Genomic DNA, 13,364 nt, shown 5'->3' with positions numbered 1-13,364 from the left:
GTTGTAAGCTATTTTAATACCTAAAAGATAAACCTCCAATTTTATCATCGGACTTATGAAATTCAAACAAGCTGAAAATTTTTGCGTTATATATAAACAAATTTTGTACGTGTGGTACAGTTAATTAGTGCTAAGAATTACTACTAATTCCTTGGCAGCGTTACATAAACTAGATAACATAATCTCAGTTCGTCCAATAATTCATTGCATAGACAATAAAAGTTCATCAACCCTCCAATCCTTGGAATTAAATATAAGGACAGAATCGTCCTATTATTGTTGGATGATTGATGCATCATAAGTCCAATTGAATATAGGGTCGCTAGCACAAGAATCTGCAATTTCTCCTTCAGCTTGTTGTTGGTTGTTACTCTCTGTCAATGCATTGGCGCTCCAAATAGAAATCTGCTGCTCAATTTCAGGCATTCCTTTCTCACTCTCGTCAGTATTGGACATCAAGAATTCTTTTACTTGATACATACTCTGTTTTGATCCTCTTTGCAATATTCTCTTAATCATCTTCTCTGCACATTCCAACTTCAGACCAATATAAGAAGAAGAAGAAGAAGAAGAAGTGGTTCGTGTCTTCTTCTTCTTGATGGCACAAAGAACCCAATCTCTACGCTCCTCATCCTTAAACTTGTTACTAATAACATCAGAGAGTTGATACTCTTTCATCAACCAATGCCCATATGTTTCAAGATTACAATTCTTGTTCTCATAACTCATGCTCTTCTTGTATCCAATCACTTGTCCACCCTTCTTTCGAACTGCTTTTCCCTTGTCTTGTTGTTTCCAACGACCATTCTTTCCCACATTGCGATTATACATACTCTTGTTTTTCTTCTTCAGCTTCGTGATGAAATAGCGATACTGACTGCAAGTGTTGTCCCCATCATCATTACCGAAAGCTACTCCATGATTGTAAATCTGCCATGGTTCTTGTTTACCGTAAACATCAACATTAGTGGTGATAAAACCAGAATCATTCATAACTTGTCCAGCAATGAATCTCAACAAGAAAGTAACTCCTTTTCTATCTCTGGGACGAAAACGGAAACCCTCTTTAAAATTAACCATGCCTCAGATTCTTTTTTTTTCTCTCAACAATAATAATGAAAAGAATATGAAAAGAAGGGAAAGGAGGGAGAGAATTTATAGACAGCATTTTAGGTAGCTAAATCGTTATGCGCAAAGCAGTGAAACTTTATTTGGAAACGTGTTTTTCTAAAATCATATATGGAAACTTTTGTTTGGAAAGGAAAAAAAAAAAAAAGAGTTTTGACTCCGTTTGACCAACTAAATTGTTATGCGCTAATTAGATTAAACTTTTTGAACGTTGAGGAATTAAAAATTGAATAAAGAAAAATGAAAAAAGGGGTTTCAACGATTTAAGGCGTACATGGGCTGAGTCACTCGGATTTTGACCAGGTCTCGACCCAACTTAAGAGGGAATAGGTTTTTTAAATGAAAAGGTGATCATTTTCGCAAATCTTGTTATTGATTGATTTAAATTCTCACCAAAAGTATTTCAATTGTGGACATAACTAACACATTAATCAATTAGACATTTCAATTGTAATCAAATTTGAATATTAGTGCAATTAAAGCTAAATTAATTATAAAATTGAGACGTAATAATTCAACTTTCAACTCTATCCTTTCTTTATAATAAAATCTAACTTTTAAGTATTTGGTTGTGACACAAAATGAAATATCATTTAAAAATAAAATCATAATTTTCTTCACTATGGTTCTTTAAAACTCTCCCTATTCAAATTTAAAATGTACGATTCTCATACATACTGTTGATAGTGCTGTCAGAGCTAGCTAGGTAGCTTGTCTTAAAAAAATTACATATTTCGAGTAATAAAACTACAGTTTTTCTTTGTTGTCTTTGAATCCTTTTTTTGTTGAAAAAGTTATAAATTGTATTAAATTAATTGAAACTATTGACACCACCTGCTCATTGGACTCTAGAAACTAGAGAAGATTTGGCAAAGAAGCCACTCCGTTAGTTTAATTTGCAAAAGGGCCACTCATTTTCTTTTTCCTTTATTTTTTCATATTTTTTCATTTTAGGGTAAAGGGTTGTGGCCCCAGGGTCACTTTATAATTTTAAAAACTTTGGAGGAGGGCACATAATTCAAACCCGTTTTAGGGCCACATCTGACGATAGAAAAAGAAAAGGTAGAGAGTTGGCGAAAGGTAAAATAAGAAAACACATAGAACACGAAAATGAAGCGTACTCGGAGGAGAATAATAATGTGTATAGTGTCGAGGAAGGTGAAAGAGATGATCCCCATATTTCTGAGGAGTCTGGTGGTGATGAAAATGTTGATCCCTTATCCGTACCTTATTGTGCAAGGACAATTGACGTCGACAAGTATGGTCTGATCAATTGGCTGGATGATTACGAATCGTTTCCAGCAAAAGTTTCGGTTAGAAGTAGGTTGACATTGTTTGCTGATTTTAAAACATTGATAAAAGATCATAAACTTAGGAAAATGTTTAGGCATTCCTGTTTTGGTCACTTAAGAAAAATATCAAAACACTTCAATAGATTCAATGGAATGTTGGTGCACTATACGGTTCTTCGTCATGCGGTTCATAAGAAGAAGCGCGTGATGCGGTTCTTGGTGAACGACAAGCCCGTGTATTTTAGCTTGCATGAGTTTGCTTTGATCACTGGTCTAAAAGCGTGGATCATATCCCACCCGAACTAGAGAGGAAAGGGCACTTAAGAAAGGGGCAACATTCTACACAAAAGTTTGTCGCGATAGAAAGATTTCTGCGGAAAAGTTGTTGGCGGTGATCAGAGGGCCTAGGCTGACCAAAGAGGAAAAGCTCAAATGCTGTCTAGTGTGATTTCTGCACACAATATTGCTTGCCAAAGATGTGCTGAGGGGTGTGGATCATGACACGATAAAAATGGCAGAGGATTTGGAGTTCTTCAGTAGCTATCCTTAGGGAAAGGAATCATTTGAACTCACTCTGGACTACTTGAAGAACAAGATAGACATTCCTGAGACCACCAAGTGCACGCAGAGAAAAGGGTTGCATCATATGCTCTCTATGGCTTCCCCTGGGCATTCAGGTAAATATTATAGACCACTGGTGCAGTAGAGTATAGACTGTGTCTTGTTTATTTTTCACTCAGTTTTTATTTATGTGATTACAGGTCTGGGCATATGAAGCTTTTCCTGCACTTGGAAGGAATGCTGGGAAATCAGAGGAGGTTCCTTTCCCTATTCCTAGGATTCTTAGGTGGCACACCAAGAAAATGGAGCGATTCGCTGAAGGAGATCCATTTAAGAGAGCTGGAGTTATCGAGGTATAAATTTGGAGTCTATTATTAATTTTTTGGCAAAAAGATAAGCTTAATGTTAATGTTTTCTTTATTTGTAGAGGGCGCACCCTTACCTCATCCCTACAGTGCGTGAGTTGGAGCAGGATTATATGAAAATTCTGCTGCTATATGATGATGAAAATAATGACCCAATCATTGATGAGTTGGAGAGTGAACCTGAAGGCGTGACTGTTTTGATTACACCAAAAAATTCCTCGAAGGCTTCTAGTAGGAAGGGGAAGGAGTCCATGGAGCATTTTGATGAAGACTATACTCAAAAGGCCGAGGATAATCATTCGGAAGATCTCGGTGGTAATTCAGCCGCAAAAGATAATGTTGGTGTTGGGACATCTATAGGTCGTGCTGCACCAAGTGGGCAGGTGGAGCATGAGCAACTGAAGCTGCGTGTGGAGAAGATTGAGGAGTCTTTGAAGGTTCTTGTCGCTTATGTTGAGGGGGAAAGAATTAGAAAGAGTGAGAAGACGAAGAAGAAGGAGACTCTCAATGAAGCTGTTGGTGAGGTTGCGGTTGATCAGCCAATTGCTCGATAGGTCGATGTGCCAAATGCTCAAGATCTCCCTGTTACTGCGTCTGCTACTGAAGTCGAGAAAGATTCTGCTGCTAAAGTTGCGAATGAAAAAGAAGTCCCTACTGCTGAAGTCGAGATCCTTGCTGCTGAATGAGAGAAGGATAAAGAAGTCCTTGCTGCTGAAGTTGAGGTAGAAAAAGAACTCCCCAATGATGAAGCTGACAATGAGAAAGAAGTCCCTAATGATGAAGCTAATGTTAAGTTTGACGCTGACAAAGCTGTGTCAACTGTTGTCGAGGAAATTAATTTGGGTGTTGTCACGACCCAACCGGAGGGCCTCGACGGGCACCCGGTGCTAACCCACCCGGGCACCTCTTGACATACTTTCGCATTACATCTAGGTGAGCCACATAGCTAAATCATACTTCTCATTCATCATCATTCTAATCTCATTGGGCGACAATTCATTTATATCAACATTAACAACTATGCCCAAATAAATGTACATAAGCCGACGAGGCTTAACAAAATAATATCCCAAAATATAGGCCGACAAGGCCAAACACATCTAACCATATACACATGTCTACGAGCCTCTAAGAAGAATATGTCATATCATATAGGCGGGACAGACCCGCCGTGCCCATAAATATGTACACAAAAGAATCTATACCAAAAGTTGTAGCTCCGAATGAAATGGAGCTCCGCTATGTAGTCCCTGAATAATGAGGCTATGGATCAAGTCTGTCTCCCTGGCCACCTGCGGGCATGACGCAGCGTCCACAAACAAAAGGACGTCAATACGAATAATGTATTGAGTATATAAAGCATGATCAACATCAATAAGAAAGCATAATAGACAACATGTGAAATATCATAAGATGGGAGATAGTAGTATCATCATCATAGCACTTACTTGTCTTTCATAGGGACATTCCATTTCTATTGCGTAACCGTGTACATACATCCATTCTCGTATTCGTAGTCATATTTCCATTCATACTCATGTTCATATCATATACATATCACATATATTGCATATATTTAGCATATTCGTACTCATATGGATATCATATACATAGCGTTTACATAGCATACCCGACCTCGAAGGTTCGGTGTTTCACATACCTGACCCTACCAAGGCTCAGTGTCATACATACCTGGCCCTACCAAGGCTCAGGATTATCCGTACCCAACTGTAGTGGTGCGCACGTAATATGCATATATACATAATTATTCTACCCGGCCATATAAGCTCGGGGTTTCATAGTAGCCATACATTGGCACATATACATGAAAGCTCATAGCATCGTTATCATCATTACTATCGTCATTCATTACATCTATCCCTAGAGGATTACTCGTCGTATCAGGAATTTAGTACAATCGTAACAGATCGAGGATCATGAGCTTAGTAGCTTTTTGGAGATAGAATCATTGGAGGATATCATAGGCTCATAGAAGAATAGATAATTGGCCAAAGAACCATGCCTTATGAACGAAGGGTTAGCCTTACATACCTTTCCGTTCAACTATTCTATCACTTGCACGTGCTTCTTCAATGCTCACGTTTCTACCTTCATTAGAGTTATACTATCATTAGGAAATCGATGACTTAGCATACATGACTAAAGCTAGAGAAAATTGGACAAAGATCTCCTTTATTTATACGACTTCCTCCATATCATATATCAACTCCCAAACATTAACACTAACATTCACAACATCATAACAATAGCCTTTATTCACCTACATTATCCTTACTTCTCAATTCACTTCCAATCATTCATATTCATGGTCATAACACACGATTATGTTCATTCACATACAATGTCTATTCCATACTCTCAATATCATTTATAACATGGTTATAATCATAATGTATCAAGAATCGTAACTCAATCCAAACATTTACTCAAGAGTGACACTATTCCCACATTCATGACCCATTTCCTATTTCCTTACATAATCCAAGTGTTTCAACTTTCAAATACCTTAAACAACATGGAAATACCATAAAACTTACCTTAGATGGTGTAGGAATGAACCTTGGGTGCAAACACTTCACTTGAGCAAAACCCTAGTTTCACCTTCACTTGGATTTCTTGTCTTGGATGAACTTTAATGGGTTTCTTACACTTGATTCACTTAATTTGATGTAGTTGATCACTAATATCTCTTGAATTTTTATGGGAAAAGTGTTCTAGAGAGTTCTAGAGAGAAGGAGTGAAAAATGGAAATGAAATAATGAACTTGGTCCCCTTTTTAATAACTCAAAAATCTGACCCGTCGGGAAATTATACGGACACTTATACGGTCCGTATAAACTTATACGGTCGGTATAAGTGACCGTGGAATTGGCCCTTCAACATCTCGTCTCTGTGACCATTATACGGCACATTATACGGTCCGTATAAATTTATACAGCCCGTATAAGTGACCGTATAATCCCACCAGTGAGGGACCTTCACTGTGATGGTTCTGCGGTCCATTATACGGTCCGTATAACATTATACGATTCGTATAATGGGCCGTATAACCCATCAGTCCATTGATCTTGTTCTCGTCACTTCGTTTGATCTCCAATCCTTATGGAACCTTCTTAACACTTGTTTATCACCTCATTAACAATCTAAAGGATGTTATAACTCTTCTCCAAAACATTATTAAGTCATCATTAACTTGTTACTCGCAAATCCTTTTCGATACATATCATATGCCTTGCCTTCTCTTGGCAACCTTTCTCGTCTAACATCGAATGTCTTTGAAATCTTACTTAGGGTCATCAAATGTCATTCTTTACTTATTGCAACACCGTATACTTCGTGTCCTTCGTTAGTCTGTTCACTGTACATCGACGGGAAATTTTTCGAGGTGTAACAGGTGTGGTGGATGATAACAATTAATTTGTGTGTGGTGGATGATAACAAATAATTTTATTGCTTAGTTTTAACTGTTTTTTTACTTTAACAAACAATTTATAAAAACCGTGTTGTTGCCTTGTGAATTTGGACGGGCAAATTTTTGTAAGTGGTAATTTATGACCAGGTTATTTAACTGTGTTGTTGCTCTGTGGACTTGAATGTGCTTTTGTTTATCATAGACTTGAGTTAATGTTTATGATTATAAACTATGAGTATGTATTGAATGTTTATTATAGACGTGATTATCATTATAGACTATGACTAAGATTTTTGCGCAAACTCATATGAATAAAATTTGCTTCATATTCTTATTAATTCATCATACATCCTAAGTCCAAATAGCAGTTGATATATAAACCAGGCAACTATTTGCCTAAACAGGCTATAATTTAATTTAATTAAATAAATAAAAAGACTTGAAGCTATTTTAACATTATATTAACACTTGATTACATCATATTAGACTCCCCATCCATTATACACATGATCCAAAGAGCTTTAGAACAAGTAATGGTCCTCCTTGGAACAAGGTTGTGCTTTGAGAATAATAGCTTATTGTCAGACTTATTGGATAGTAGTGTTATGATTACCATTACTTGTTTTAAAGCTCTTTGGATCATGTGTATAATGGATGGGGAGTCTAATATGATGTAATCAAGTGTTAATATAGTGTTAAAATAGCATCAAGTCTTTTTATTTATTTTAGTTTATTTAATTATAGCCTATTTCTGCAACAAGAGCGACTTATCTCTCTTCTCTCTCCTCTCTCTCTTCCCACAACGGTAACAAGGCTACTTTGACCTGATCTGTGAGTTTTTCCGGCCAGCGACCACCGGAGGTCGCCCCAGGTAAGTCGGCGGCACCTCTCTCTCCTCTTCTCTCTCTCTATCTCTCTCCTTTTCTCTCTCTCTCTCTCCTTTTCTCTCTCTCCTTTTCTCCCGTTGTACTACTTCTCCTCTTCTTTCTCTCTTCCTCTACTTCTTTCCACAACCACCGCAGACTAGTACCACTGTTGGGGTTTGTGTGGTATCTCTCTTCCCCCCTAACCTTCTCTTTTCTTTTCCCTTTTTTTTTGGTTTTCTTGTGGTCCTGCAATACAGGTGGAAACTGAGCAGCAGTCATTCGCCGGGGAACAGTACTTTCCGGTGAACAATACTTTTCGGTGAACAATAATTCTGGTATGGTGCCCAGCGACAGTGTTTCGGCAGCAGCATAAGCACTACTTAGCAACTAATTCAGGTTCTGTCCAGCCTGGAGTTGGTACCTCTAGCTACAGTTAGTTAATTTTTCTGGTGTTCCGTCATTTTAGCGAAGTTATTCCTGTATTTCTACTCCCTGTCGTTCTATTTTCTGCTTGTATAGTGTTGGTGCCACCTTAGCTAGACCTTTATTATAGCGGTTGCCGTGGATGATGGTAGAGTAAGGTCATGTCCTCAGGGGGGAGGAGGGGTGGGAGGTAGGAAAAGGGTTAAGGGCGGAAAGGGAGCCACTAGGCTGAGAATTGGGTCCTCCAACATTGGCACCCTGACGGGGAAGTCTATAGAGTTAGCGAAGATTCTTGAGAAGAGGAAGATCAACATAGCATGTGTCTAGGAATCTAGATGGGTAGGAGAAAGGGCTCGGAATGTAGATGGGTTTAAGTTGTGGTTCTCAGGAGGCCCGAAGGGTAAGAACAGAGTTGGCATTCTGGTTGACATAGAGCTCCGTGATCTGGTGATAGGGGTCAGGAGGGTGAATGATAGGTCGATGACTATTAAGATAGTAGGCTGAGAGGGCATACTTTAAACGTGGTTAGTGCTTACGCCTTTGCGGGCAGAACGGGGATGAGGAGATCAAAAGGCGATTATGGGAGGATTTGGATGAGGTTGTGCAGGGTTTTCCGCACTCAGAGAAGCTTTTTCTTGGTGGTGATTTCAATAGCCACATCAGGACGTCCGCTAGGGGATACGATGATGTGCATGGAGACTTCGGGTTTAGGGATAGGAATGAAGGAGGTACAACGCTATTGGATTTCGCGAGAGCTTTTGATTTGGTGATAGCGAGCTCTAGTTTTCAGAAGAGGGAAGAGCACTTGGTCACCTTTCGGAGTACGAGGGCCAAGACACAAATTGATTACCTACTCTCCCGAAAGTGCGATAGACGTTTATGCTCAGACTGCAAGGTTATCCCGAGCGAGAACCTCACGACCCAACATAGGCTCTTGGTCATGAATTTGGAGATAAAAAGGAAAAGGATAAAGAGAGTTGTATCGGGTTAGCCGAAGATTAGGTGGGACGCTTTGAACAAGGATAATGCCTAGGAGCTAGGGGAGCGGTTGAGGGTGTTGGGAGCCTGGAAGAGTAGCGGGGATGCGAGTATGTCACGACCCAACCCCGTAGGCCGCGACCCGTGCCCCGAATTGGGCACTCGTACATACCTAGTATCCCAAATCGAAATAGCGTACGAATAACTTATACCGTGTACAAATAACATATATTTACGAAGAGTGGAACGTCGCCCGAAGCTGTCACAAATATACAAATATACATATCGCTATCATAACTTAAAATAGTATCACATATAAGCCGATAAGGTCGTCATAGCATAGGGGACGTCCAAATCACAAATCACACGTACACGGCGAATAGTGAGTACCCATAACCCACGCATATATGTCTACGACCTCTAAGGAGCATAACGAGAATCATATGACGACGGATAGGGCCCCGCCGTACCCGTGAACAAACATATGCATATATATCTACACAATAAGCTGGATCAAAGTATAGGCTCCCGAGAATAAGGGGAGCGCTCCAAGTCAACCTGAACAGGAATCCTAAAATTTGGTAGATCATCCAAAATGAGTATACATGCACACGCGGATGAAACGCAGCCCCCGAAGAAAGGGGTCGGTGCGAAATATGTGCGAGTATGCAAAGCATGAAATATAGTGAACAAGATCAGTCAAAACCGTAAGTACGGAAAGTAAATGCAATATTCAAAATATTAAAAAGCTTACTCATAAAGATACAAACCATGCATAGGGCTCTTAGAACGGTGGTCGCCCGCCCGTCGTTGGCGCTCACGCCACATCATGTCGAAGATTTCATATCTCCGACACCCGACATATCACATCACATCATAACGCCGTAACACCCCATAACGCCAAATATACACGGTACCGGCCAAAGGGACTCGGCGTACCAGACACATCATACTCCGAATATATCAAAGTGCGCACGAAACATAACCGGCCCGGGACTCGGTGAAGGATATAGCAACCATATGCACGAGCGAGTCGTGGGAGACTATATACGATTTAAAACATTTTTCAAAAACTCATAAAAATAATCAAAGTGGGTTATCATTTAAAACCAAGGCTATAGTCAAATCAAGTTTCTTTCAAACGTCGATCGGGGACATATCAAATCGAACTTTAAGACTCGTAGACACATATCAAACCACATGAAATAGCTTATGGAAATTAAGGGCATAGTCGTCATTATAAAGTCGTTAGAGAAGTAGTAGTCAACGTCCGAAGTTTAAGACAATAATTATACTCAATCCTTTCGAAAGTCATTAGTTCTACACAAGGAGAGTCTCGGGGCCCACGGACGAGTATCGAACCAATCCGGTCCATTTATGAAAGTTGGAGACCTTATCCATTATAGAATCTCCCGCGAACGTTTCGAAGCGATCCGAGCTCGTCTATGAAAGTTACGATTGTTCGTAGTTACGAAACCTTTTAAAAGCAACATTCTTTGCGCAAAACTTGAAATCCAACTATACAAAAGACTTATGAACCATAGTTTGACAATATCAAGAACATTGACATCCGAAGGAAACAAGAATCATATACGGCTCGGATATTAAGAGTGGAGTTACCCCGAGACTCGTATTCTAGCCTACATACAATCAAGACATGCCAAGAGAAAGAAAAGTTAGGCTTTACATACCTCGTCCGCTTCTAAATTAATCCAAACTTACGTCTTGGCTTCTCCAAGATCTACAATAACATCATTAGACGCCAAACATTAGTCATACGCACTTAGGAATCCAATTCTAGGCTAGCACTTTATTTGCGTAAATTTGGGCAGCATCTCCCCCGTAAATTCAACAACCCCGAGAATTCAACTCGGCCAAATTCATCAACAACAATGCCAACAACCAAACTAGCAACATCAACAAGTGATTCAAAACTCATTCTAACATTAGTAACTCTTTTCTATATACTTCGACGGCATTTCATTTACATTCAAATCACCACCTACAATTAAGCCAAATCCAACGCTCATACATTCAAATACCAATCCGAAACCATTCAAACAAAATTCAAGAACATTTCAAACAATTCACACAATATTCAAACGGCCCAACCAATGTGCAAAGCCGCCCGAAACCTTCCAATTCCCATAGGGACAACAACAACACATTTCTTTCTTCCAAATTCATAAACTACATCAACAATCCGCATGTTAACAATATCATTTTCATCAATTCAAGAAACTACATTAAATTCACATTAGCTTCTAAAACAGCCCATATAAGTTTTCCACTTCAACTTACATCATTAAGCTTTCATTATCATCATATAATCCACAACAACAACAAAAAACACTAAATAAAATTAGTTAGTTCATATTCTACAAAAAACCCACTACACGGCTCAACTTCAACACGCAACATATCATGATTTCCATCCATTTTTACACATTACAACACATTCAAAACATTCATAACACAGCTAATTCCAACCATTCAACCCACATAAAACTACCCCTTAATCCATAAATCTCAACAAAATAACAAACTAGTTTATAACGCTATTTTCTCCGTTCTAATCCGTTAAAACTCTAATTAAACTTGTTAACAATGAAAAAGGGATCTTAGTCTTACCTTAAGTATGCAGCCAGCATGTCACCCTCTTCTTCTTAGATGATTTTTAGCCCAAATTGAAGGCAACGTAACGTACAACAATTTTCTCTTCATGAGCTTCGCGATTCGGGGCTTAGATTGTGGTCAAAATTTGGTTTCTCTCTCTACCTCTCCTCTCTCTCTCTCCATCTCTGAAAATCTGGATGTTTTGGTCTGAAAAATGAAGGAGAAAGCTGAAAATTTCACTTAAATGGCATGGGTATTGGGCCTGACCCGACTTGGAATCGGGTTGGGCGAATCCACTGTTCAGCTCGACCTTTCTGTCTAAAACGTCCATATCTCCTTATCTCGATGTCGCCTGTGAACCCACGACCTATGGTTGGAAAGCTATTTCAATTATCTACAACTTTCATTCTGGAAGTCTTCCCAAATTCTAAACTCATAATACCGCTTTGTCCCCTCGAAGTCAGATCACCGGAAGACGTTTTCTTAAATCGTCCCTTTGGAGGGCTTACACTCATTTTTAGCTTATGGGTCCTTCTTAGGACTTGCTCAACTTCACATGTACTACTCATATATCTCTTCATATGTCCTTTATAAAATCCCAACATGTGGGCCCCACCTTAACACACGGCCACTTTGGCCTTTTCATGAAATTTTTATTTCAACTTCTAGCCCCTAATTTCTCTTAATATTCCATACCAATAAAATTCATAAACAACTTATACATTACACCAAATCGAAAAATAGCCTTGTCCTTAACTTTCGCAACTAACTTAAAATATTCCAACGTACAAAATACGGGATATAACAGAGTAGTATGTGGACTACGACGGCTGCTAACATCAAGGAAGCGGCAAGAGAGGTGCTAGGGGTCTCAAAGGGTTACTCTGACAGACATAAAGGGGACTGGTGGTGGAACGGAAAGGTACTAGGTAAAGTGGAAGGTAAGAAAGCAATGTATATAAAGCTAGTAGAGAGCACAGACGAAGAGGAGAAGAGGACTAACAGGGAGCAGTATAAGAAGGTGAGAAAGGAGGCGAAGTTATAGGTTACGGCGGCTAAGACTGCTGCTTTTGGACGCTTGTATGAAGAATTGGGAGGAAAAGGCGGGGACAAGAAGTTGTACATACTAGCCAAAGCGATGGAAAGGAAGGCTCGGGACCTGGATCGAGTGGAGTGTATATAAGACAAGGGAGGGGAAATTTTGGTGGAGGATGCCCTTATTAGACGAAGATGGCAGTCCTACTTTCATAAACTCTTGAACGAAGAGGCAGACTGGAACATTATTTTAGGCAAATTGGGTACTGCAGGCGGGTCAAGGTTAAAAAGTCGAGGGGGTTATGCGGAAGATGAGAAGGGGGGAGCGACCGGGCCAGATGAATTACCGATAGAATTTTGGAAGAATGTGGGTAGGGAGGCTTGGAGTGCCTTACGCAGTTGTTGAACGTTATTTTTAGGACGGCGGAGATGCCGGAAGAGTGGAGATAGAGCACCATGATCCTGTTGTATAAAAACAAAGGGGATATCCAGAACTGACTATAGGGTTTCAAGCTGTTGAGCCATACGATGAAAGTTTGGGAGAGAGTGGTGGAAGCGAGGATGAGGAAGATAGTATCTATTTCGGAGAACCAGTTCGGATTCATGCCGGGGCGTTCAACTACAGAAGCCATTCACCTTGTGAGGAGGATGGTGGAGCAGTATAGGG

The 13,364-nt window shown here is 39.7% G+C and overlaps 1 protein-coding gene across 1 annotated transcript; it reads right to left on the bottom strand.

Annotated features, from left to right (window-relative positions):
- Positions 1–273: 273 nt before the first annotated feature.
- On the bottom strand, positions 274–1,080 carry LOC132035014 (NAC domain-containing protein 96-like). The gene is made up of 2 exons (XM_059425338.1): positions 613–1,080; positions 274–537 (listed from the first exon to the last, which is right to left on the bottom strand). Exons 1-2 carry the CDS (start codon positions 1,078–1,080, stop codon positions 274–276), a joined length of 732 nt encoding a protein of 243 aa, XP_059281321.1.
- Between the last annotated feature and the right edge of the window lie 12,284 nt (positions 1,081–13,364).

The sequence above is a fragment of the Lycium ferocissimum genome, chromosome 10, assembly GCF_029784015.1.
Source record: "Lycium ferocissimum isolate CSIRO_LF1 chromosome 10, AGI_CSIRO_Lferr_CH_V1, whole genome shotgun sequence".
NCBI classification, from domain to species: domain Eukaryota; kingdom Viridiplantae; phylum Streptophyta; class Magnoliopsida; order Solanales; family Solanaceae; genus Lycium; species Lycium ferocissimum.
The sequence above is the reverse complement of the archived record's forward strand: the minus strand, read 5'-3'. Positions and strand labels throughout refer to the sequence as shown.